Source organism: Lonchura striata, chromosome 5 (assembly GCF_050655825.1).
Source record: "Lonchura striata isolate lonStrDom1 chromosome 5, ASM5065582v1, whole genome shotgun sequence".
In the NCBI taxonomy this organism is placed as follows: domain Eukaryota; kingdom Metazoa; phylum Chordata; class Aves; order Passeriformes; family Estrildidae; genus Lonchura; species Lonchura striata.
Window position 1 is genome coordinate 28,877,312 of NC_140707.1, and position 27,233 is coordinate 28,904,544.

Here is a 27,233-nt window from a genome sequence, read left to right on the forward strand (position 1 = left end):
CTTGCTGGGAGTGTACAAGCAGCACAGGTCCTTCCCAGAGTATCAGCGGAGCCGGGCTGGGACTCATCTCGGCAGCTGCTCCCCTGCCGGGTCTGCACCGCTCTCGCAGTTGGTCTCGCACAGACCGAGAGCTCAGCCCTGATTCATGATTTCAGGCTCCAGCCATGGAATGCAGCCATTGAAAACCCAGAACTATTTTTACCCCTGAGCAGCCACAGCATTTCTGCCCCATAATACTGCTGAAGCTGATGCCTTACCCTGCACACACACACCCACCCTGAACCTGACCAGCTAAGATGCAGGGTTCCCTGGCATTTAGTGGGGTTTTTCACTGCACAGTTGCTACCAACAGGACAAAGCAGCACAGCCCCTGGCATTATTGTCAGCCCTCAGAAGTCAGACATTTGATACCAGTTGTCAAAATTAGAAATTCCTCAGAAATGCTTTGCTCTGGGAGATAAGATTAGCTCAGAGCAATGACTGTCTATATAGTTTGTCTTGTATACCACCAACCCCAGCCTGCATTTAACAAACACGTGCTCACATCTTCAGCTGACAGGCGGCAGATGCACAAAAAAAGCATAACGTGTCAAACAAAATCACAATGTGCTTTAATAAAAATCACAAGGTTAGGTAATCTCAAAAAATTCACAAAACAGACCAAAATGGCTTTTTATATAGAACATTCAGAAATACCTAATTTTCTTACATTAAAAATTAGTAATAAATCAAAGGCACACACCTGAACAAACTTTTCAAGATTATACAGAGAATACTGACCACCTGAAACTTCACAACTCTGCTGTCTCGAGCCTACAGGATTCTACAAATGTACTTCAGAAATAAAAAATACTGGAGGTATAAATAACAATGAAAAACCAATTTTTTTTTACATAATCAACTTTTATCAACACATTATATAATCACTTAAGCAGAGAACAGTCCACAAGTGCATGACAGGTCCAAATAACTGAGAATCAGCAGACTCACTCAACTTGTTCACATTTTGCTTTAGACAATGAAAAATAACTACATGCATTTCTCAAAAATATGTGGTTGAAACACAAGAGGAACAAGGCAAAACTGACAGACCTACTGACAACAGCCAATTATTAGTACGTAACTTGTGGAAGCACGTGAAAATTGAGAGAAGAATCAACAGTATCACATCACAGAAAATGGTCTCTGCCATCTGGACAATATGAAAAAAATTGGGCACAGGGTGAGACTGTCAAGGAGATTGGAAGACAGTTATGGTCATCAACAAGCAGCAAATGCCATAATTAACCAAGCTTCCTAACAAGTTTTGAGGCAGCAACCCCTCTGTAAGGTCCCTTCAAAAGGCAGCTGCAATGGAAGCTACAGTACACACATACACTTAGAGAAACTTCAATGCTATGCGTAACTTAAAGACAAATTTTGTGACCAGATACACCCAAAGACGGGGTAGTTGGCATTCTGGAGATATTCTATTTAGGAAAAAGTAATGGAATAATTACAGGATTATTTCACATCACTCACAACTGGCTGCCTCTAGCATCACACGCTGTTCTGCAATTCTTTAGGATCTGCCCCTTCTAAGCAAGGCCTTGGTACAGGGAATCCACCCTTTGCTGTTTCATACTTACAGAGAAACTACTGAGACAGTGTAGGTGGAGAGTGCAAGGAAAACAGAAATTAAGAACACCACTTGGGGAAGAAGAAAGCTACAATTAGAGTGTGTAAAAGAACATGAAACATATCTTAAAGTGGGCCAGATCTGACACCAACGACATAAAGCTCAGCGAAGGTTAAAGGAGCAATACAAGCTTGTAACATCCAGAAGGCTGAGCCACTTTAACACAGCACTGGAGGAAATAAAGCAGAAGGAACACTGTTGCTGTGAATTAATGTCTCTGTGAGAGATTATTCTCAGTGAACAGCCTACTGCTATTTCCGCAATGAGCTGACTCTCCAGAAGTCCCTTTCATTTGCAGTGAGCACCAGAAACTCTATCAGCTATAAAAAGCCAGGAGAGAATAAGTCTGACTAACAAAAACCCTGTGCAAGTAACTTCACAGTTTTTATCACTTTTTGCCTAGGAATTAGGAAGTACATATTTCCTACCTGTTAAATTACTACCAGTTCAAGGACAGTGCCTCAAATTATTGGCTCTCACAAATAAGAGAAAGTGAAAAAGACTGGTATAAGACTATTTCTTTTCAGCAGAATATTTAAAGTTCTCCTTTCATACTAGCAAATAGAATTCAAAACTAAGGAAAAACCATGCACTAATACAAACCCAAGACTGTCTGATAATGGCTTCTGCTTTTAATACCTTATTCAGCAAATTCCAAGCTTTTTGAAAACCAGAGAGTGAAGAGTCAAGATAACCTCTTGAATTTTTAATCTGGCTGTTTAGAAGCCTGCTAACACCAGACAGGAAATTATTCACCATTCTCTCAGCTGAACTCACTGGTTCATACAGCAATGTTAGGAGTGCCTAAAACAGGGAGTAGCAATACAAGGCCATCTGTGAGGGCCTCAACATTCGCTAGTTTGTTTCTAAATGAAGAGTTTAAAATAGTTATTTAGATATGTGCTACTTTGAAAGACAAGTTTTCCCCTTCTGTACTCAATTTTATGCCTGGCTTGAATTCAATGGTCAAATAGGAAAAAAAAACAAACAAACAAACAAAAAAAAAACCTCTACATGAAGCACAGAAACATTTTTTCAGTATCAAAAGGAAATCACAGAAAGGATTGTAGCAGTCTCCATGACAATTACCTGAGAGGTTTTAATATATGAGAAAGGAGGATGGAGGCAATATACATTAAAAAAGTAGCAATTTAGGATGCCAAATTCCAACAGGTTTTAAAGTTTTTGTTCTTTCAGAAAAAAACATAACACTCATCTCACTTTTAAGGATGAGCACCATGCAAGGCATCTTTTATGACATTTTCAAGCATCATGAAGAAATCTTAAATCACTTTTTCATAAAGATCCTATATGCTTATAGGACAAGAACTGTAATGAAACTATCCATCATTGGTGTTAAACAGTCCATGCAACTGAAGACCAACAGAAAAAAGAATCTGAAACCAATTCATCAACTTTATAGTTTCAATTTTCAGAGAGAACATAAAATTATTTTAAATAGCAGTTATAATACAGAAACTCAGAGGCATCTTCAGGTCTTTCTGTTACTCTTCAAAAAGTACAGCCAGGCTGTGGATCCTGCTTAAACAGAAAGTGAGAGGAATGACCTGACAGCTGAAATAGCTGCTGCCACTTTGCAGCACTGCTCTGATGTGACTGTAGAAGAAGGAGGGGAAAGGGAGAGATTCCTAAATAGGAGATGTATTTCTACTTTAGATCCCAAGCTAAGTGCCTTACAAAACTTTTGCACTCCTACACAAACAGAAACCAAACTCAAAAAGACATCCACAAACATACATTTCTTTCCTCTTCTTCAGCAGCCTCAAGAGCTAGTAATCCTAAATAGTTATTATTGCTATTCATCCAAAATGCAAAGGCATTAGAAGGACAAACACCTGTGTAGCTACCATGAGCCAGGTTTGTAATCGCAGCACAGGACAGTTGCTAACTTAAGGCTTAATTTCTGTTAATGCATTGCAGCATCATGCCTAGAACAGAAGCCTTACCCACCTCACAGGGATGCCTACAGAATCAGCCCCACTTGGGAGGCAGAGGCCTTGAACTGATCCACCTGCACTGATTCAAATCCAGACTGCTCATGTGGAAAAACTCAAAGTGTGATACTTCTACTTAATCCTGTTCCAAAGAGGAGAACTGAAAGCAGTATCTCTGAGCCTCTGCTTCAGGCTTTCACTAATGTAGTTATTTTGCTTGTTGGCTTCTAAGCAGTCAGAACACTCAATTATCCCTGTATGTCTTATTTCTTCTATTTCCTAAGCATTTGCTCTGAGCTGCTGCTGAAAAAGGATGCTGTGCTAGTGTTGCTCTGCCTCACAACTGCCTTCCTGCGTGACCTCAAGACCTTACAACACAGCTATTTAATCTGCATCTGAATGTTCTGCCAAAAAGAGGCACAGCTATTGAAACTGCAGGTGCTTGTAACATTAAAGGCACTCATTTTGGATACAAAACATTGTCCATCAATGAAGTTGGAGGGCATGTCCTGGTGTTGTATATGCTGTTCACAGGAAAGCTTAATCCTACTTGCAACAGAAACACCAAATCCCCTGCAACAATCAAATGTCAAACCAACAACAGAAATTGCCCACTTTTTAGATTCAGTACTGCAGCCCACTCCCCTGTATTTACCTTTAATTTTGGCTTCTTTTTTTTTTTTTTAATATGCTATTTGTCAGATATATGAAATGCATTAAATGAAGGGTTTCTTTCAGAAATTCTTGTAGATAGTCTCCTCAAATTCTTTCTTAAATCACACCTTGTTTTTTCCCCATCTTTATAATTTCTTTTCTGATCCCCTCTTTTTATTTCACATTCCCAGACCAGGAGCTAAAATGTCAGCAAATTCTGTAAAAATACATATACAAGTAAGAAATGTCATAGCACCTACTGAACAATGTAATAATCTCCTGTGTTGCCACATTAATAATTCTTCTTAGCTTCTTAGAACACAAATTGGGAGGAAATGCAGGACCAAATATAATCATAACAAGACAGTAACACAAATATTCAGCTTTCAAACTTCTCTAAATAGAATCACACACAGATCATTCAACAGAAAATGAATTTAAAAAACCCTCTTTTTCCTCAGGTAATTCAATTTTGAACAGTGGATATTAAAATGTTATTTAGCTTATGTGACTTATAGCAGGTGCCTTCCTTACGATAAAATCTTCCTTTGTAAGTTGTAATAGCTATGCAAAAATATTTTTCAGCACTTCCAGGCTTTCCAGAGAGGAAGACTAAGAAAGCAACACATGTTTTGAATTTGTGAGTATCAGCCATTGCTTCAGTGCAAGCACTTCCATGATTCAACTGTTCCCCAGGTAAATCCAGCAGAATATTTCATATTTACCCAAGGCTTTCACACACCTGGGATTCCTAACCATATCCAGCATGCACAGCAAGAACAGCAGCATCCAGTTAACCCTGCATTTTTCAGAGCAGGCTAAAAGACTGAAGACAGCCATTGCTGTGTTAGCTCACAGTTGCTGTTTTTTGTGGGTTCTCAGCTATGCTGCTTAAAACCAGGACAGCCAACACCCTCCCTTCTGACCAAAGAGCACCAGAATGGTGCACGATGCTCTTTCTGTGAAAGCTAAATGATTCATGTAGTGTATAGATACAGGATCAATAACTGAAGCTCTGATCAAAGGAGACAGCCGAGCCTTGATTAATCACAGCAGGTTATCTTTTATGTGATAGATCAAATCTGGAAAGGGCATCTCTCTAGGAGGATAGGCTGGATCCTGCCAGTTCCTTAGCAGCACAAAATGCAACCTTACTACCCAAGAAAGACATCTGAGAGGCAGATCCAGCATCCAGCAGACTCTGCAGAAGTCTGATCACCTGGAGGTGGGATTCAAGACAGACAGCAGCAGACAGTTCAGGTGATCAAACAGGCAGCTGCTACCTGGTGCCTGGAAAAGAGCAGTTGGTAGGAGAGGCAGGGATTGAAAGGAATAGCTGATGATTGTCGACACTGCCCACAGCCCACACAGTCACAGGGCATGACAGCCTCACCCAGACACACACTACAACCACCAGCAGAACAGCAGTTTAAATGCTGTTTATTCTGACATGTACATACATTCATGCTCTTGTCTCCCAGTTGTTTACCAGATGCACCAAAGTGTTCTTAGGACATCATTTCTCAAAGTGCTCGTATCATAATTACTCTCCACTGCTTTTTTTTTTTTTTTTCCCTCAAGTTTACTGGTTCCCAGAGAGTTTCTGTAGGTGTATCTGTTGATTAGTAAAGCATAACTGCCTTCCTTGTAAATCTTTAGACCACCAGTGCTACCAAAGCACAAAGACTGAGGTGTTAGTAGCAAACACTATTACTGACATAGGGATCCCAAAGGCATTATATACCAAGCTTGCTTATAAGCTTTGGAAAAGCCACTGACTATCAAGCAATAAAACACACATCCAATTTCTTTATCTTGTGCAGTCATTCACCTTCTCTGCAAAAAATACATTATTTTTACAGTAGTGCAGAAAATACTTAATTAGGACTATTATTATTATTTCTTCATAAAAGAAATCTACATAGAAGGCTATAGATTCAGAAAGGCACTTAAGGATATATTTAACTAAGCAACTGAATAGCCTCATCTCATACACAACCCTGCAAAACAAGAGGTGAGCATTCAGGGAGCTCTCTATTGCTGTCTGATATGGCTGTGCTGCATTCTTTTGTCAACTGAGATACCCAGAGATAAACAGCAGGGTATTTCCTGGTACACTGACTAATTGCAAATGCTCCTCTAGACCTAGCTGGTCTCTTTAGTATGAGATTAACCAGTAACCTCAATCAGTATCCACCAATATTAGCAGTCCAGTATTTCTGGGGTGTCCTCCATACTCAGCAACACACTCTCTACAGTTACAAAGATCATAATGCCACGCTAGGGTTTGTGCAGTTCTTGGCTTCAGGATAAATTAATAGTTCTTTTCCCTTTACTTCAGAAGACACAAAAATGAGAAGAAAGTAATATTCCTGCAGGTCACCAGAAGAACTTTTAAACAGGGTCTCCCTCCACTTACAAACCCCCCTAGGAATCAGTGAAAAAATACATGGACTGTTCAGCCTCTGTTTTGGACAGAACTGACAATTAACCAAAGTTGGAGCCATCCAGTGTTCAAGTTCCTGCTACAAACTGAAACTGGAGCTACAGAGAGGCAAATGCACATCCCTACTCTGTGGATCATAAATGAACAGCATTAGTCACTTTACAGCTTAATAAAATATTTCTGTACATTTTTTCAGCTACTATTGTTCTACCATTATCACACAGGCTGGTATTTAAATTTTCCCTGAGTTCCAAGTTCCCTGGCATCTACAAAGATCTGTAAAATGCAACTTCTGGTCATGCTTCACAGTTCAGCATTAACCCATGCATGCTTGATTCCTTCTAAACACTAGTTTTTCCTAAAAGTAGTAACTTGTATCAATGATGCATCATTATGCTCAGGCTTCAGGAATTGTAGATTGGCCCAGCTCCAGCCATTTCTGCAGAGCACCAAGGACGAGGAGGAGCCAGCCTGTGCATTTACAGGCCATGAGCATTGCTAAGCTCATAGTGTGCACCACACCAGCAACTGAATTTAGCAATCCACAGCCATAAACTGGTTCAAGTGTTTCTTGAGAGAGTTTGACACATATAAAGATGACAACAAATGAGCACAGTAGCAACATCAAGGTGGTGAGTAAAGAACGTGAGCGTATTTCATAAACACTGCCTACTTTTTCCTCTGGCACTGATCAAGACTCACTGTCAAGATCTTCTATTAAGTCTTTACAACTCCAAGATCTGAATGTGCTGGAAATAACCCAATGGAATGCACCAGAAAATTGTTAAGCCATAATAATCTTAACTACGAACATCGTATTTATAACAGCCCCACCATTTTCATTATAACTCTGGCAAACATAGAAAGCTTTTTATTCCCCATTTAACAGCTATTTTTGTCAAGGCCAGGCCCACTATTAATACTACAGCACTAGAGCCTCTGGCTGAATTTTAATCAGAAGTAGTCTCTCCTTCATTTTAGGCAGAAGGAAAGAGGTGTGATGTACCAGTTTGTCTGGCTGCTGCTGCAAGGGTACAGAGGGCATCCATCTGCATCCAGAAAAGCAGGACAATGAAAGGGCATTCTGCCTGTGGCATTCAATTCCAGATTTTCTCTCAAAGCAACAGAGTATCTAACCAGGTAAAGGAATCTGGGGGAACCAATACAGCAATCCCTGACTCATGTGATACACTGGCTATAAAAAAACCCCCTAGGGGTCTACGTGGAACTTGAGGTGCTGCTGAAGCCCCTGCTGCTGCCTGTCTCAAATTTCCTACATGCAGCTGGCCATTTGAACCATGTCTCTCAACCCAGAGATCCAGTTGGCAACCAGAGCACACAGAGTCTCCATGGTCTCCAGAGTCTGAGCTTGTTCATTATTTTAGTGTCAAGGTTGGCACCTCCAGTATCCCTGATGGGGATACACTCCCCTTAAGTGACAATATATGGCTTTAGATTTATGCAGCACACAAAAGACTGCTCCTGCATAGTAAACAAAACTCAAAATTAAATATTTTTAGAGGAAATAGGAAAGCCAACTGGAACAACAGTTGTTGATTTCTGCCTAGCTAGAAATTATTGGTGACATTAATGGTTAAGGTATCAGATGAGTCATCTTTGTTTCAATCTGCCTCTCTTAATTACTTCATTCCCCTTCTTCTGTTCTTCAGTGGCTCCTTGTAGCAACCTCATAATAGTATATCCATGGGTGATGTGCATGCTACACCACTTCAACCTGACTAACACACACATAATGCAATAATCATAGATTCATAAAATGGTTTGGATTGGAAGCGACTTTAAAGATCACCTAGTTCCAGCCCCTGCCACAAGTAGGGACACCTTTCACTAAACCAGGTTGCTCAGAGATCCATCCAACCTGGCCTTGAACACTGACAGAGACGGGGCATCCACAGCTTCTCTGGGGAACCTGTTCCAGTGCCTCACCACCCTCACGCAGAGCAAAGAACTTCCTCCTATCTAATCTAAACCCACTCTTAGTTTGAATCCATTCCCCCTTGTCCTATCACTACATGCTCTTGTAAATAGTCCTTCTACATCTTTCCTGTGGGCTCCCTCCAGGTCCTGGAAGGCCACAATTAGGTCCACCCCAAAGACTTCTCTTTTCCAGGCTGAACAATCCCAATTCTCTCAGCCTTTCCTTGTTTGAGAGGTGCTCCATCCCTCTAATCATCCTGGTGGCCCCATCTGGACTTGCTCCAACGGGTCTGTGTCCTTCCTGCGCTGGAGCCCAGAGCTGGATGCAGTGCTCCACATGGGCTCTCAGCAGAGCAGGGCAGAGGAGCAGCACCCCCTCCCCCTGGATCTGCTGGCCACACTGCTTTTGATGCAGTCCAGAGCACTGCTGGCTTTCTGGGCTGCAAGTGCACATTGCTGGGTGGTGTCAGCCCCTTGTCCACCAGCAATAAAGCTCCAGGAGAAACCAGTGCTTCTTTTAACTTCTGCCAAGCTGGTCCAGGTTCTCCAGCTTAAGCAAAATTTAGCTAACAGATTCCCTGTTCCAGCCTACTGCTAACTTCACATCCACTTCCAAAAAGAGAACACAAACCTTCTTTAACTCATGGGGGTGCAGCAGGTTCTTGCTCCACAAACATTATGGCAGCAGGGGTCATCCAGCAGGAACATATGAAGAAGTTCCCTCAGCATACAAGCTTCCCACTTCCTTATTCCCACAAACAGTAAAAATCATTGATAAATAGGGAAAAAATGGTCAGAATTCTGCATGAAATACAGCCTGGCATGTAATTAACAAAGCAAGGAAAAGCATTCAAAACAAAATGTATTCAAAACAGCTCAGCTACATCCAGCAATGTTCAAGAAAGAGCTACACAGAGCAAGGCCTGGCCTTATTTTCAGCACAGATGATTCCAAGGTTCCCCATGCTTCTAGAAGTGAAAATTTCTCTTGACAGCCACAAATTCATTTAAAGAATGATGACAATTAGAGAAACGTAATCTGTCACACTGCATAGTTTTATTTTACTCAATAATGCACTGATATATATACACACACAAGAATGTAAAGCATATTTTGACATTTAAACTATCCTAGCTTGTCTGTGCCACACAGCCCAAGCTGTCAGGAGAAATGTGGGAGTGCTGCAAAGTTTTGAGATAATGACAACTTTTAATTAAATGATGAAGTTTAATTTTTTTACCAAATTAGCATGCACAGCTTCTTTCACACAAACACAAAAATGAAAAACATTTGGCTAACACTCATTTTTCTGGCCAGTCACTTCCTCGCACAAAGCTGCAACTTCGGCTGCTGCAAGCTTTTCCTCTCCAGAACATCAGTCCTTTTTAGAGACTAAAGCACCAGTCTGAGATTCAGATGATTACAATTCAAACCCTGGCTCTGACACATTTAACCAACACTTACTCTGCTTCAAATCTAATCTGTAAAGTCAGGATAATCCTACTTCTTTTTCTTAAACTTTGTGACTAGGGTAGGATATCTTGAATACCAGAAATTATCTTTGGCAGTACATCGTTCTCTGTAGGTCAATTGCACCATCCACAAAGAGTAACTGACACTTTCTGAAGGTGCCTGAGCTTTTGTGGATGTCTAGTGATGCCCACCCTCCTAACCTGCTAAGATAACCATCATAAGTGGCTGGCTCTAATCTTAAGAGTTATCATTGTTACTAACCCTACCAAACTTGCATGAAATTTCTGTGGGACAAAGCTGAATCTTTCAAGATACATTCCCCAGGAATACAAGACCGAGGAGGAACATGGCCCTGCAATGTGGATAAGAGACCATGCATTCTAAACACGTTCCTTTAACTGGAAGCATGTGTCTGATGACAATGTCATGTGAGGAACATTTAAGAAGGAACATTTGAAGAGCATCAAGATAATCCCATGTCTTTCCAGTGGCAAGAATATAATGGCTGTGCCCCACAGAGAGCATCTTCAGGACCCTGCACAGCCATGGACCTTGCAGTCCCTACAATGGGAAGGAGACAAATACTGCTAGTTGTGGTCACGAGTGATTATTCATGTCAGCTAACCTCATCTCTGGTAGCAGCTTAGTTAATGGGAGAAGCAAAAACAGTCCTTCAGGTTATTTGCTGCATATATATTTCACAGAGGCAGAGAAGACAGAAAAGTCGTTGTTCCTCCCTTTGCTCCTTTCCTTACCTCTTTTGTATCACTTATCCTGAGAAAAGCTGGTCACATAAATAAATAAGAGTGAGGTCAAAGCTGGTACAAAAAAGACTGATTTGTCCTAGAAATGTTTTGAGAAATACTGTGTAAACAAGATGCCTGTGGAAAGTATGAGGGAAGAACAGAGACATAATGGCTTTTTTCCGCAGGGACACCTACAAAGAAAACATTCTGCCTTCCCCATCTTTCCGAAAACCATCAATGTGATGTACATCTTGATACTAAAAGGGTGAACAAACAAGTACACTTCAGTCCCAAGAGATCGTCAGCATTCAGAGTAAAGAGAAGTCACCACCACACCAAATGCATGGTTTCTGGGGGACTCATTTCCCCTCATAAAGGAAAAAAATACTTTCTCCTAACAATCCCTCCATGAATTTATACAGACATTGTCAACTTCTGCAGCTTCACCCACATAATAGAGAAGTTTGGTCCCAAGGGATTCTGTGGGGTGGATGGGTTTTTTTCAAATATCTCATTTACTAACACCTTATAATGTTACAAAAATAGGTTGGGTTTCAAGCCTCGGTACAAGAGAGGTACAGGAATTAGGTTTTAAATGCATCCTTCAGTACTTGTAATAAACTGACTCTTGAATTAGGTGGCTTACAAGGTTTTGGATGCTGGCAGAAACCCCCTAGAGGAATTACATAGAACAGTAGGAAACTGATCTGTCAGTTGTTCTGCTGTGTGTAAGGGCATCCTAAGCCCCTACTCCTTCATTAACTTTCCTGTGCTGCAATTTAGGACCTTAACTACACACGTGAAGATTTTGTGGGACCATATGATGAACTGGGTCACCTAAAGATCAAAGGATACTTTCACTTTCTGCCATGTTTTTGACTCCATCATTCTGATGCTCAAGTTCCATGGTGCAGCCCCACTTACAGTCCCACTGACACAACAGGGTGGGCAGCAAACACCAATACAGGGCAGGCGAGTGCTCAGGCTGCCCTCTTTGCCCATACTGGTATTTGCCACAGCTTTTAGAATTCAAAGGTGTCTGAAGCCATATAAATACAGTGACACTTTTGTAAATCTTAGTCTAACCTGCAGTGAGTGGTGTCCTCCTATGGAAATCTTAGGGCATTTTTGGGAGAGGTGATTTGCACCTCACAAACTCTGCAGCCAGAGAAGATAAAACTTAGAAAAGGTCTGGACAGTGATGGCAAGTGCATCAAGAAGTCTCTCCTAGTCACCCTTTAAGCTAGCAGAAAGCAACAAAGCTCTCTTTTGTCAGCCTTGGGTTGTCTCACTGTTGCACATCTCACTGCAAATTAGTGCTCATGAAGAGACAGGCAAAACAAAATATTCACGGAGGGAGGGGGTGGGTTTGTTGTTACACCAGCCTTTGTTCCATGCAGCAATATGGAAGTGCAAGATAAGGGTTTCTGCTATCCACAGCACACTGCACTCAAAGCACAAGCTAAAGTCCCACTCCTGCTCACAGGTGCTGAGCAAGAGCTGAATGCTGTCACTGCATTTCCACAGGTGTTTATGGGCAGGAAACACTTGCTATGGACTTGTCCTCAGGGACAGCCCATTAAAGCATTCATTAGGACAAAGTAAAAAGGAACAGAAACACAGGTGCTAATTAGCTGAATCCACTCACATTACACCACCATTCAACAAGCCACTGTCCATGTCTGTATCAAAGCAATGCCTCAGTTGGCCCATCTGAACACAGCCAGCTGACTGTATTAAGAGGTGATGAAAATTTTAGTTAAATCTACTCAAAATATACTTTAAAATGGATCACAGCAGCAAAATAAGTGCACTAACTTGTACCAGTGATACTACAGAAGGGAGTGCAAGACTGGCTGAGGAAAACCAGGGCCCTGTGTCTCCTGAGCACAGGACAAACATTCTCAGCTGAGGCACGAACACATGCCTCATACCAGAAAAGCATGGAATAATTCCTGGATGGTTAAGAGCTTCATGAGGCATTTGCAGCAGCTCAGTCTGTCCCATGCAATATTTGATGCATGACATCAGAAAGACACTGCTCTCACCCTGCTTTAGCCCTCAGGGTTTCACACACATGTCCATCATGCCTTCCATATGCCAGAATAAACAACTTTTAAATGCACCCAGAGCTGGGAATACATTGACTCAAACAGATCATGAAAAGTAGTCAAACTTAAAGGGCCAAATTCTTAAACGTACATTGTAGATCACGGAGTTACATGATTGGTCCAATGTGACTGTCTCAGTCACAGATGAGGTCATTAATTTTCTTGTTCAAGGGATCATTCATCGATGATCGTATGCAAAAGGTCTCCTGCTGTAACTAACTCTGTTTATGAAGGTGATCTCCTTGATCTCAGATCTCCCTTGCAGCCTTCTCTCCTTGTACCCTTCCCTTCACAATACAAATAAATTTCAAATCCGTTTTGGTCCTACCCATTTTGAAAAACTCATGCCAAAACACATCAGCCACTCTGACAAGACCACAGTAATAATTTAGAATTCCTTTCCAAAAAAGCCAGTCTATAAACATCTGCTTTATGCTCTTACAGTTAATGGGAAATATTTTAACAGTAACTCCACAGCCTCTTAGGCACTTCAGTAGTTTTCCTTGTGCTCCTGCTGTTGTGCTGTTTCTTTCCACATCTTCAGAGACAGCATTCTCTCCATCCTCCTGGTTCCCTGAGTGTTACCTCAGTGTGTCCTCTGCTGGACTCTCCTTGTGCTTCACACCTCAGTTTCCTTTTGTAGTTTCAGTAGCCTCTGTCCTTTCTGTTCCTTCTCTTTCCCTACCACATTTCTTCTCATTTGCAAACACAATTTCAGCTTGCCTGATGACTTCCAAAACACCACACCTTCCGTTCAAATGGAAATCTCAGCTTCTTTTCCCACATGTGTGTGTTTAGCAATTACTACAAACTCATAATTACTAAAGCAGACATTTTAATTTTCTTCCAAAGACTCTCCTGCCCATTATCTTCTTTTGTTACGACTTCTGAACAATAACCATCTTTCTATTGCATCAGCCCATAACTTGAATAACATCTTCATCTTGGAGTTTGCTCTTGATTCTTGAATTTTGTATCTAAGCTCTACCTTAGCCTGGCAGATGGTTTCCTCATAGTGTTGTTAATAGGCCATCCATAGCATCCTGTCATCTGCAGAGATAAAACTCTCTTGACAGATTCAATCTTGTTCCACAGTTATTTATCCAAAATACTGCTTTAAAGGCCATTTTCCCAGACCATCCCTTTGGCAATGTTATTACTTTTATGCAAGCCTCTGCTCATTCCCTTCTCTCTTTCACATGAATAATAAGTTACATCTACAGTTCTTGAGTTTTCCACGGTTCACCCACAAGTCTCATCTCTTCTTCAATATCAAAAGATCAATTCTGTTGCAGCCCCAGGGATTCTATCAGCTCTAGTCCAGAGTTGAAAATGTTTTATGCCCTGTGGGTGGCTTTTAGCTCCACTGAAGTCTGTGGAATAAGGGGGCCAAGATTTTGTCTTATAAATAATTTCAGAAATCAGTGAAATTATTTGCATTATGTAAAGTTAAGCATGTGCCTCAGGCAAGGTCTGCTTCAGAAATGGCTTGCTGCTATCATTATGCAAGTACAACCCGTCTTGGCACAACTAAAGCAGTTAATGCTATCACAGGCACAGCCTATAGCAATGACATTGTCTTTTGTTGGTATGATTTATATTAGTCTGCTAGGTTAAAAAAAAAGAAGTCAATTATTTCAGCAAAAGCATTTCTAGCAATTGAAATGCAACTGAATTAAGGCTGCTACTAGCATAGGAAAGTTCTAATAAACAAGCAAGCAAACAAATCAAAACAAAACTCAATCCAAGAATCCTTCCTGACATAATCTCATCTAAGCTTTTTTTAGGACTGGGACATGGGTATGAGAAAACTAGCCAAATTAAAAAAATCTAATTCTAACATACTTATGTATTATATGTATGTGTTTACATGGACTTCAATCTAAAAAATACAATTTTTCTTGAAAAGTATGGACTACTACTGCTAAATTTGAAAAATTGACAGCCCAAGGAAAAACACCGTTAAGCTTCGGGGTAGAATGTGATTCCTCACACTATTGCAGAAACACATGTAAATCAGGACATTAAAAGATACATCTGGGATTAAAGGACTGCTTAGACATGAGATCATTGCGTGGCTTCTCCAGAGACTATCTGGAAGAGTGATGATATCGCTTAATGCTTATTGCCAGAATTACTCTTACAGATACAGACAGCACCAGCAACAGCAGAGATGTAATGATGATCGGAAAGTGTCTAATCCATCAGCCAGACACCAGCAGTAGATCTCTACAATGCTAATGATATGCAAAGGAATCAGCGGTTTTATACTACTCTAATGTTAAAAGTTTTAGATACAAAATAGTGTTATTGATGGACTAAAAATACCAAACTTCATGCTCACACTGAAAGTTTAGCTCTGGGTTGGTAAGTAGGACCATTATGCTTGCTTCCATCGTGTTATACTTATTTTACAGCTCTGCATTGTTACTGATTGCATTAGAATTATGTTAGTATAAACTTTTATAACACACTAAAAGGATGAGAATATATTTCTTTTTTCCTGGCTAAACTAAGAAATCATTGGGAGACATTTTTGCAGCTGCTTTTAAAAATCAGAGCTTCAGTTTAAAAGCACTTCCTCTGCCTACTAAAATTTTCAGTCTGCACATAAACAAGCGTAGTTGTTGAACTTGGAAGAAACATTTTGTATCATTTGTACAAGCCTGGGAGGGGCAAAGAAGCTACAGAAGGATGCGGTACCTCTCTGGAATAAGAAGCATTGCTGATACACTCTTCAAAGCAGCCAAAATGTGATGTTTCTGGATATGAGACAATAACATAACTAAATGTAGATCAGCATCTCCTAAACAGAACTCAGGAAACAGATGTCGCTGATAGCAGATTCACAGCATTTGATGCTTTTAAATGAACGTGGGACATGAGTGGAAAGGCACGTGCATATTTCTATAGCCCTGCTTTTTGGGGGGCTTTGCAGTTACTTACAGTCTAATATTTATCCTATTCCTACTCAGAAGCTCTACTTAATGTTAAAGCTGTTTTGTTCTACTTTAATAGCAATTTTTATATTCCCTGAAAGCCTGGCAAATACACATTTATGTTCACTTATATGCATGTCTGTTTCTTACCTACATTAATGGAAAGTTATCTATTCTTCCATAATTCATTGCAAATATTCAAAGCTTCAACAATTGCTATTCAGCCCTTCAGTCCAACACACACAAAAGGAGTGTACTCTACCCCACAGGAGTCTAGGAATAACACCGTACACTTTATGGAGGACAATCTTTCACTGCAGCAATTCACAAAGCTTTACAAAAGCCATGAAGTTCCACAGCTCTGCATATTAACATTTTAAGACAGAAGAAAGGAGTTACAAATGACTCAGGGGAACAAGCCCAAGCTCTGAGCTTCTCAAGCAATGGATCAGACCAGCTCCTAGAAATGATTAGCTCCATTTATTCTGCAAATCCCAATGCTGCTGCACATTAGAAAATCAAGAGGGATTTGTGTGGCCTTGTGGACCATACACATTTTTAAGCCTCATGAAATTAAAGAACCTCCTTTGTTTTACTGCAATTGCTTTATGTCTGCATAAAAACCATATTATTGAACATGCCTGTTTCTGGACTGGAAGTACCTAACAGCTGTAGACTGACAGTCTTTCCACCAGAATGTATGCTTAGGGCAGAAACCATGAGACAAATATCCCAACAGAGGCTTCCTTGCCACCATACAAATACGTACATCTCGTTCACCACTATGAGCTTGTTCCTTTCCTAACCTTCACCCACACACCTCGCCAAAAATCATCACATCACATCCTTTTACTGTGGCTATTCAAAGTCATACTCTGAAACTGCCCCTTTTGCTCAGATTTCTCTTCTTGGGGTGGATAACAACAGCACTGCTCTTCTTTACTGCCAAAACCAGCACCCTCCAGGCACTAACAGGAGGAAAAATTCAAAACACACATCCCAGGGGACATCACCAGGGAGGACAGCTTGACTAATTACAGTGATTAGACTAATGGGAGAAGATTATCTCATTGAAACAACAGGACATTTGTCACATCCTACCCACTGGGAAAGGCTCACTTCCTATCCCCAGGGTTGTAATTTAGCTGCCCTACAGAGCCTGTGCTTCAGCAAGGGCTCCTGCAGCTGCTCCCCAGGCAGAGGGGACAGCAGAATCCCTGTGAGGCCTGGCTGCTGGCAGCCAGGCTGAGGAGGAGGTCACAGCCTCCAGGTGTGTCACCTGCAGGGAGATGCTGAACCCACCATCTCCCCCGAAGCTCCATGGAAGCCCCTGCAGGATACAGTACAATGCTACCAAAAGGAATTAAGTACATTTGATTCTTCTGCCACACACACGCTGCTCAACTTTTCCTATTTCTGCCTGAGCCCAGCCTTGCAATAAACCCTTTCAATTTAAGGGTTTCCTAAAACATCTACTCTCTGTTCAGTTTCTTTTCCTCTTTTCCACCATCTTGATCCAATCCTAATTTCTTCCTTTAGTTTGCTTGAATCTCTGTGAATCTCTGACTTATCCCAGCTGCTCAGCTTGTCATGGGTTATCTCATGTCACCTCTGAAGTCATACAATGGCTAAACCAAACATCCATATCTGACATCTCCTGCTGCCCTCTGGCACTTCAAATTAATAGGAGAAATGCACGTTTAGTATCAGCAAGCTCCCAAAAGGCAGTAAGGCAATTGTTTTCAAACCAAAACAGTTCACTTTGACAAGCTTCATCTCCCCATTCAACCACCTTTATTCTTACTGTTATGCTGTGTCCACATAGAGGTCCTTCTGTGATTTTCCCTCTTTCCTTTATGAATCTCAGCTTTCTGATGGTTTATTGTTTTCCCTGATAAAAATTACATATCCAGCGTGCCCCAATGGTTATCTTCCCATCCCAATGCATGAGACTGCTCACAGCTTCTATCTCCACAGGCCCATCCTTTGATGCAAGTCTGACACTTGCTTTCAGCACATCACTGCACTTACTAAGTCTCATCCTATTTTTATAACAAATGCAAGTGCAACAGCCACAGAAGGGGTTTACAACTTTCCTTTGTAGTCTCACTTTAGCAGCGTGCTAACTTTGCATGTTTACACTGCTTATTTTCTTCCAACACAGCATAAAGAGTAAAATTATACATTCCCAGAGGGGCTTTCTTTTGCTTATTACTTCCCTCTCTTAATGCATTTATTAGAGCTTCTGAATTAACAGTGGCAGATGCAGGCAAAGAAAGAAAATTTTAATTTTGCAAATAATAATGGATTACAATATATTAACATTACTGTAAAACCTACAAAGTGGAGGCACTCAAGGGATGTAGGAGCAATTAATGTACTTAGTTTATTTACCTAACTCTGGCTCTGCTTGGGCATTCAAAAGCAACTCAAATTCTGTTTACACAGGCAGAGCCATAATGCTTCTTCACACACAAATAGCCTGCTCAGGATTCAGGGGATATCAGCTGCTTCAGGCAAAGGAAAATATGAAAATGTAGACTGAAATAGCAACTTTAAACACATCTCTAAAACTTTAAAAACGGATTGCCTCCATTAAAAAAGTAGGCAGGTATAAGACATTGGTAAGTTTATGGTATAAAATAGTTCTCAGCTCTCAAGAGTTCCATATTTCTGGTCTTCTCAGAGATACTCTGTACCAGTTATAAATAATCACTCTTTATTACATGCTTTTATCATTCTAAAATAATAATTTTCAGGACTAAATAAACTAAAGGTAGACACAGACATCCACTCAAGTTAAAATAGAGATATATAACAGAGTCACTAATTTCAAAGAAATAAAAATAAAAATACTTAGAACCAAAGGAACCATTAGAGTTGGAAAAATTAACAAGTGCCTCATTTAAATGCAATGTCAACATGTAACTCACGAAGCTGCCTCCTGCACATCTGCAAAACTGATTCAAAAGCCTAAATTCATGCACTTTGACTGAAATCACAGCCTGGGCATTGGAAACAAAACTACCCAGCCCACTGAGTGTCCACCTCTGATTTAAGCACCACTGGAAAGACAAGGCAACTTTGCAACCCCAAAAATTAAGCTGTTCCAAAACATGAGATTCACATGCATGTGGAATTCATCATGTCCACATGAAAACAACAAGGAAGCTGAGGATTTAGATTCCCTGGGTGCAATTGAAATGGGTTCAGCTAAAGTCAGACAGAGGGCCTCGGCCATAGCTGAAGGGATGAAGATGCCATCCCACATGAGCAAAGTACACCCTGGGAACTGAGCTCTAACAGTACTCCAAAACTTCAGTCAGCAAAAATAAATTAGCAACAAAAATCAAGCCTCTCCAGCAGTGGAAAATGGCAACACAACTCCAGCTTGTGAACAGAGAGATACATGTCTTGATGGACTTATTATGGAATACAGTCAATCCAAGAAAACTGTGAATTCTGGCAAAATGGCCAAGTGAAAAATGCCAAGGAACTCCAGAAACTTTCAGCAGTTGTAGTCACCAGCAGCACCTTCTTCTAGTTGCCACTAGGCACAGTAATTCCAGCAGCATCTACACGGGAGGAAAACCAGGCAAAATCACTCTTCAGTGGCAATGCCACCCTGAGCACTGGGCAGGAAGTCAGGAGGGGACACAGCCAGGACAGATGACCCCAAGTGACCAAAGGGATACCCCACAGCCCATGGGGTTGTGGTCAGCAATAGAAGTACAGGGAAAGGAGGAAGAAGGAGGGTTGCTTGCTGTTACAGCATTTGCCTTCCCAAGTAAGCATTTTGCCTGCCTACAGGGAGGGACTAAACATCTGCCTACTGATGGGAGGGAGCTCCTGGTTTCTCTGCTTGCACACAAAGCTTTGCTTCACTCAAACTGATGTTTCCTCATTTTTTCTCTCCCAATTCAATTCCCCATCCCACAGGAGAGGGGCTGCAGGCAGTGAGCAATTGGCCAGTGGGTGTTCAGTTGCTCGCCAGGGTCAATCTAGCACACATTCCCACTGTGCAACATATATAATTGGTCTTTGGTGAACAAACTAAACTTAATTTAATGGATTCTCTCTTGTGATAAAGGATCACAAATGGACACACGTGTATTTAAATATTCCCATTAATCTGCTCATTTTTTTCCATCTGCTTTCCTTGCTTTGAATGCTGCACCTGTTTTACTTCCAACTATGAGCTGATGGGTTTTAATACTATAAACCTGGTTCATATTGATTGATTTTCATTGCTTGATGCTACTGTGAAACTATAAAATCTTCTTTATTTCTGTTCTAGTGCTTATATGGGGCTATCTGGAAATTACTTCATTTTTAAATCTCTTTTCTGTTTTTCTACTTTCTATTCAGAGGCTGCAGTGCATCGTTTGAGTTGAAATTACAAAAGAGAGAAGTCTCCCATTTTTCAGCTAATCAATAAAATGATAATAAATCCAAACATTTGTTTTAGGCAAAGAAATAGGAAATCTTATCTATTTCCCAGCTTGGCAGATCTTATCACTACCCTCACTACCTCAAAGCAAGTTTTCTCACTGGTCTTAAACTTGCTCCTGCAATTCTAACATGATACAACTTTCTCTTTGCCTTTTACAGAAGTGCCTTAAATGTACAATTTTCAGAAACAAGTACAGCAGTAATAGATCTCTCCATTCTTCAAGAACAGTTTCAAACACTTTGCAGACTTCAACTTTCAAAAGCTCTACTTCCTTTTCCCTTAGCAAACTGGGTCTCATTAAAAAGATTCAGGCAAAGTGCCAAAATAGCTTAAAAAAAATCTCATCTTTGATGCCCTCAATGACATTTAAGTTTATTTCCATAAAACATCTACCTGCACCTTTACATGCTAAAGTATCTTCATAAATCTGATTGTGACTTTGCAAATCCATCATTAACATTTATAATTCATATACCTCATCCAAAACTTTTATCCAGTGAGAACGTTTTCATTATTTTTAAACTGTCTTTACAATGACTGACCCATGGCAGCCTGAGACAGAAATTTTATTTCAAACCAATATTTTACTCCTGGTGAAAGGTGCCCAAATTATCTCAGCCAAATTTCTCATTAGAACTCAGCTCCTGTATTGTAACAGGGTTTAGCAAACAAGCAGAACTGAACCAGTGGTTCAATCAGTGGTTTAATACTAAAATTAAAAATAAAAAACTGAATAAATCAGATTTAATGGTAACACTGCACACTACCTTATAGAAAAATATAGAACAGCTGGACCAGACATCCTACTGCAGTTATAGAGCCATGTAAGACAACCAGGGAAAATCACAAATGAAAGCAGCAATGTTAGTAGTCAGCTGGATGTAACTTGCTATCCATTAATGGGTTCAACGTCCCGGAGGTCAGCAGATGAGAGTCAGAACTGACTCCAAAAAAAATCACTATTATGTACTGGTGATATTTTTGTCATTTGCCTGTTCCTACATAGGCATCATGTCTTGGCTATGATGATATTCTGGCACATCCATTTGCAGTTCCCCCTGTTCTTGACAGTGCTCTGCCATCTCTGATTGTGTGCTGAGGCAGAATGCAAGACCAGGATGATCTCATCCCTCTGTTGAGCATTCAGCTCTGCAATTCCAGTAATAAAACTGTCCAAGTGTTAATCCAATTCCATGATCTTCTATTAGCCTAATGCAAGTTCTCGTAATGACCTGATTAACATAAACCACCTCATTCTTGCTGAAGAACAGGGAGACTTCATCCCAGGGAAAACAAATTTGGGGCTGTTCATCATCTGTGAATATACAGGTGCCATGGTTCAACCCCAGCAGGCAACCATGTAGCCCACAGCTGCCTGTCACTCCCACACTCCCACTACCCTGATGGAACTGGGAAGAGAAGCAGAAAAAAAATCAGAACTCTTGGGTTGAGAGAAGAACATTTCAATCACTGAAACAAAGCAAAATATGATAATCATACTAATGCCAATAGCAATAACAATAATTGTAATGGAAAGGAGAAAGAGAAGAATTAAAAGCCACATGAAATGCAAGTGATGCACAGCACTTCATCCCCCCACTGACCAATGCCCAGCCCATCCCTCAGCAGTGTTCAGTGGCTCCAGGCCAACTCCCCCCAGTTTACATCCTGAGCCTGACATGGCATGGAACATCCCTCTGGCCAGTTTGGATCAGCTGTCCTGGCCATGGTCCTTCCCAGTTTCTTGTGCACCTTCTTGCTGGCAGAGCATGGGAAACTGAAAAGTTCTTCATTTAGAGTAAGCACTACATAGTGACAACTAAAATATCAGTGTTATCACCATTATTCTCATACTAAACCCAAAACACAGCACTGTGCCAGGTACCATGAGGAAAAGTAACTATTGCAGCTAAAAGCAGGACAATGGGCAAAAAAAAAGAATAAAGGCATTCAGCAGTATTTCCCTCAGTCATAATTAAGAAGGGGCTGAAGAGTGAAGACATGCTCTGCAAAAGTCATCCATGCAATCCATGTGACACTTAGGAGTGCCACAATTATCCTTCCTCAGTAAAATATTCTTGCAGTTGTTCCTGTGTTCCTTTCAATCTTTGGATTTTTTTTTTAAAGAGTAAAAGCAGAAGGAAAAAAATATTTGGGCAGAACAAAATATATTTTGGATGAAAATTAATGACATCCCTTGCAATCAAAAAGAGAGAAGAGCTTTCCAGCAGATAGCTTGGGATAGCTGATGAAAAAAAAAAAGCTTCCACTGACAATTCTCCTTTTGTACATCTTCTTTAGGTTTTATCATTCTCCCATAGGAGATGATCAAATCCTACTGACTTCTGAAGAGGAAGGCCAAAGGTTGCAGCTATTCAGATGGCTGTACTTTGCTCCCTAGGAATGTGAAACTCTATCTTGAGAAAGGCTACATTCAAAATAAGTAATCAGAAGAGCCAAAGTCCTGGTATTTTCCCATAACAATTAAATATAGTGAAAACACAGCACAGTATTATGTATTACACACACAGAGCCTGACATTTTCATTGCTACTGTCACCTACAGCTTAAGAACTTTTTCCTCTATAAATCAAGACAAGTATTTTTTTATCCATTCAGAAAGAGGTCTAAAGGCTATATTTCACAAAACAATGTCACAGTTGTCACACACTAACCACATCCATTTAATAAAAAAGAGACGATTTTGTGGTCCACAAGCAAAACTCCGACCCCCAATCACTCCTGGGTGAGTCTCCTGTCATCTAACTTCTGATGTCCAGCCCCTGCTTTCCCACACTATTCCCAGTGCCCTTGTTAGCACTGAAGAACAAGCACCTCTCAGATTTACCTGTTCCTGATACTGCCTCTAAGAGCAGAGAGATAACATCTGAAGGATATAGAACAAACTATTTGAGTTGGAAAGGAGCTACAACAACCATCTGATCCAACTGCCTGACCAGTTCAGGGCTGACCAAGTCAAAGCACGCAGCTAAAGCCATTGTCCAAACGCCTCTTACACACTGGCAGTTGTGGGGCATTGACCTCCTCAGCCTCCTTTTCTCCAAACTAGAAAAACACAAAGTCCTCAGCTGCCCCTCACAGGACATGCCTTCCAGCCCTTTTACCAGGTTTCATATCCTCTGGATCCATTCAAGGATCTTTCTTAAACTGTGGGGCCCAGAACTGCAAGCTGTACTCAAGGTGAGGCAGCCCCAACACTGAACACACAGGGATGATCCCCCTTTCTGATGGGCTGGTTTTGCTGTGTTTGATGCACTCCAGGATGGAATTTGACCTCTGGGCTGTCAGGGCCCACTGCTGACTCCTGCTGAGCTGCTGCCAACCAGCACCCCTAGATCCCTGCTGCTCTCCAGCCACTCCTCTCCTAATTTGTATTTGTGCCCAGCATTCCTTGATCCCAGGTGCAGCATCCAGCTAAATTTCAACTTGCCAAGTATCATCCCATTAATGACAGCCCAATGCTCCAATCTATATCCCTCTTGCAAGGCCTCCTCTCCCTCGAGAGAGCTAACAGCCCCTCCCACTGTGGCATTGCCAGTGAATTTGCTAATGGCACAGTCAAATCCTGCATTCAGATCAGAATAAATAAACTGAACAAGCATAGAGCTGAACCCTGAGGAATGCTGCTAGTGGATGGCTGCCAGCCAAATGAAGCCCCACTCACTACAACCCCTTTGAGCTCCGCCCTTCAGCCAGTTCTTCACCCAGCACAACATGAATTTGCTAGGGTGTAATCCCTGTCAGAAGGAAAATCCAGCAAACAGGACTGGAGTCTCAGTTTTTACCTTAGATCTACTTCACAAGGGGTCTTTTATATCCATATTTTAAGCCCTATTTCACTTTCTCTGTGCCACCTGCACCCACAGTGATACTGCATTTAAATTTCCAACTTGCAAGACAGGGCTTGAAAATCATCTTCCTCCATAGTGAGTGGGAGGTTTCTTCCTGCCGAAAACAGAGGAATGTATCAAAATCAAAGTATAATATAAATTTCCACTGAACAACACATTTTTTTCCCCTTGGATTTGTCAGCTTTGTTTTGACTTTGTAATTAAAAGCTAATCTTGTAAAATGTAATTTTTAAAGCATTATTGTAATTTAAAATCATGAAAGATAGAATCATTAAGATTGAACAAAAAACATCCTAGATCATCAAGTGCAACCTTTGGCCTAGTAACAGCCAGAGAGGGACTTTTCAGCAGGAACTGTGGTGACAGGACAAGGAGTAATAATAAAATAATTTCAAAATTGAAAGAAGGAAAACTTAGGTTTGGTATTAGAAGAAATTTTTTACCATGAGGGTGGTGAGACATTGGACCAGGTTGATTAGGGAGCTTACAGATGCCCCAATCGTGGAAGTGTTCAAAGCCAGGCTGGATAAGACTTTGAGCAACCTGATCTAGTGGGAAGTGTTCCTGTCCATGACAGGAGGTTGGGACCAGATAATCTTTAAGGTCCATTCCAACTCCACAACATGCTATGCTTCTAGGTTGAATATTCTATGAGTCTATGCATAGACAGCACTAAGTGCTGCCTCCAGCTATTCCTTGAACACTTCCAGGAATGGTGACTCCATCACCTCTCTGGGGAGCCCATGCCAATGCCTGGCCACCACCTCAGCGAGTAAATTCTTCCTAATGTCCCACCTGAACCTGCCCTGGCACAGCTTGAGGCCATTCCCTCTTATCTGGTCACTGGTTGCCTGGGAGAAGAGGCCAACCCCCACCTGAGTCCAGCCCCTTCCAGGTTCCATTCCATTCCTACACGTGGGGATATCCCCAGGAAACACCCATGTCATTGCCCTCGCTGGAGCTACGCGGTGGCAAGTCTGGGAGTTCATAGGTAAACCTCTCTCATTTTGTTGTAGAAATCTGATCTTCAAGGAACGTCACAGGCAGAATTAGCACACACATCAAGTTTTTGAGGCAGATTGTGACTGTTCACTCAGCTTCAGCTCATGGTTTCACTTAGCACAATAATGCTCACTCCCAAGCCCATGCTGGGAGCAGCATCACTGGGCCAAAGGAAGAGCAACAGGTCCAGTGGACACAGCGGGCAGGGAGAGAATGGAGCCATTCTGCAGCTTACCTGCAGTGTGCTATCCCCTGCAGCTCTCGCCTCTTGTGGCCCTGCAAAGCACCTGCCTGGCAGTTCCTTCAAAATCCTCTAACTGGCAGAAACAGCACAGACCCAGCTCCCGAGCTGGGAAGTATAAGGATGTCAGCTTAACCAAACTGATATAGATCTAACACAGCAGCAGGACAGCTGAGGCTTTAAAAACAAAACAAAAAAAATCCCCACTTGCTATCACGTTTGCAAACTTTGACCACCATTTCTGCCTGTTCTAGCTCAACAACTTAATCAACTTTTCTGAACCTTGTGGTTTTTAATTCTAATCCTCAAAGCACTACATGAAGACTAAAAGACAGAATAGCTTATCTCAACACATTATGTCTTTCTCAACACTCATCACTTTTTATTTTCTCAAACTGAACTTGAATCTCCTTCAAACAGGAACAGCATTTGAAGTGAAACACGCTATAAAATATAGAAGGAAGTTTTCCCATGGAAAGAGGAATGCAATCAATTAAAATTCATTACTCCACACATCTTCAAGATATTTGTTTCAACATCTAAACTGCATGGAAGTCCTCCCTGTAGCAAAGTCACCTTTATGGATGCCATTATTTTACTTTAGGAGATAAAAGCAACCTTGCCATACAAAGGCTACTCATCTGCATCATTCAAATATGTGTATATGATTTTTGGGCTCCACTGACACCTCAAGCCTCAGAGAGTCTGGTGTTCATTTTGTTCAAAGTCAATGCCACTTGTCTGACAGTTTTTAAATTCTGTGTCTCATTTTTTGGGCAGGATTCCTCCCTTGTTATCTTTCAGTACCCTGAAAAAGATTGCTTTAAAAATTGAACTTTCCAAGTCAACCACTTTCCTCCTGAGCAATTTCTAGAATGTGTGCTTTCGAGTCGAGGTGTTGTCATTCTTTCCTTCATTTAGGGTACCTTGAGAGTCAGTGCAATGAAATAAAACCCTGGCAGCCCACTGGCAGTGATGATGGTAACTCATAGTGCAGTGGAATTACATAAGCATTCAGTGTGCACACATATATCCATGCATTTAAACACACTCCTCTGGCCATATGCCTACAAACACCTGGGGCTGTCATTGCCACTTGCAGACCTGGTATTACCAAATCTCAAATGAAATCAGAAAAGTAGACCAAGCATAGAAAACACCAGGCAGTGAGTTAACTGTGTGGTATTTCTGTTGCCAAGCTAAAGATTTAAGATCTACCTGGCAGGTTCTGCCATCCAGAATACTGAGCAGTACTGAGCAGGGCAAGTGCAAGAGCTGGCACCTGCTGGTGCTTTGTAGGCATTCAAGCCTACAACCACATTCATAAAGTACCTGGGTTTGTGCTCTGTTAGGAAAGTACAAGTTTAAACAACAGTTTAAGGTTAAGATATTGCATACACAGCTTCTCTGAAATCCAGATCTGAAGCCAAAGGATTTCCAAACTGTCTACAGACTGAACAAGACTACCTTAAGTGAGCAGTTAGATTGTGGAGGATACTCAAGAGACTGACAAAACCTGTAGGAAGCTATTCATTTACTCCTTCAGGGAACCCAACTATGCCCAAATGGTTCATCACACCAACAACTGTAGGTGGACAGGGATGAACAGGAGATTCACCCTGGGAGGGAATGAAACACCACTCCCAGCAACAGGTAGGAATAAATATTATAACAGAATACAGCAGCTCTGCAATTGTGTCCAAGATAGAGAACTAATCAGCCAGAA

At 41.2% G+C, this 27,233-nt stretch overlaps 1 protein-coding gene across 16 annotated transcripts in view; it reads right to left on the bottom strand.

Moving 5' to 3' along the window:
* Nucleotides 1-27,233, bottom strand: part of TSPAN4 (tetraspanin 4) — a 430,007-nt gene that overhangs the window by 237,944 nt on the left and 164,830 nt on the right. Inside the window, exon 4 of one of the 16 annotated variants that reach the window (XM_085581600.1) lies at nucleotides 1-27,233. This exon is cut by the window's right edge and continues 10,787 nt beyond it. The exons of 14 other annotated variants lie outside the window; for them this stretch is intronic. In XM_085581600.1, the coding sequence (XP_085437726.1) occupies nucleotides 1-67 (67 nt within the window). In that variant the 5' untranslated portion in view covers nucleotides 68-27,233. One more of the 16 variants, XR_014955982.1, reaches the window with a different exon arrangement.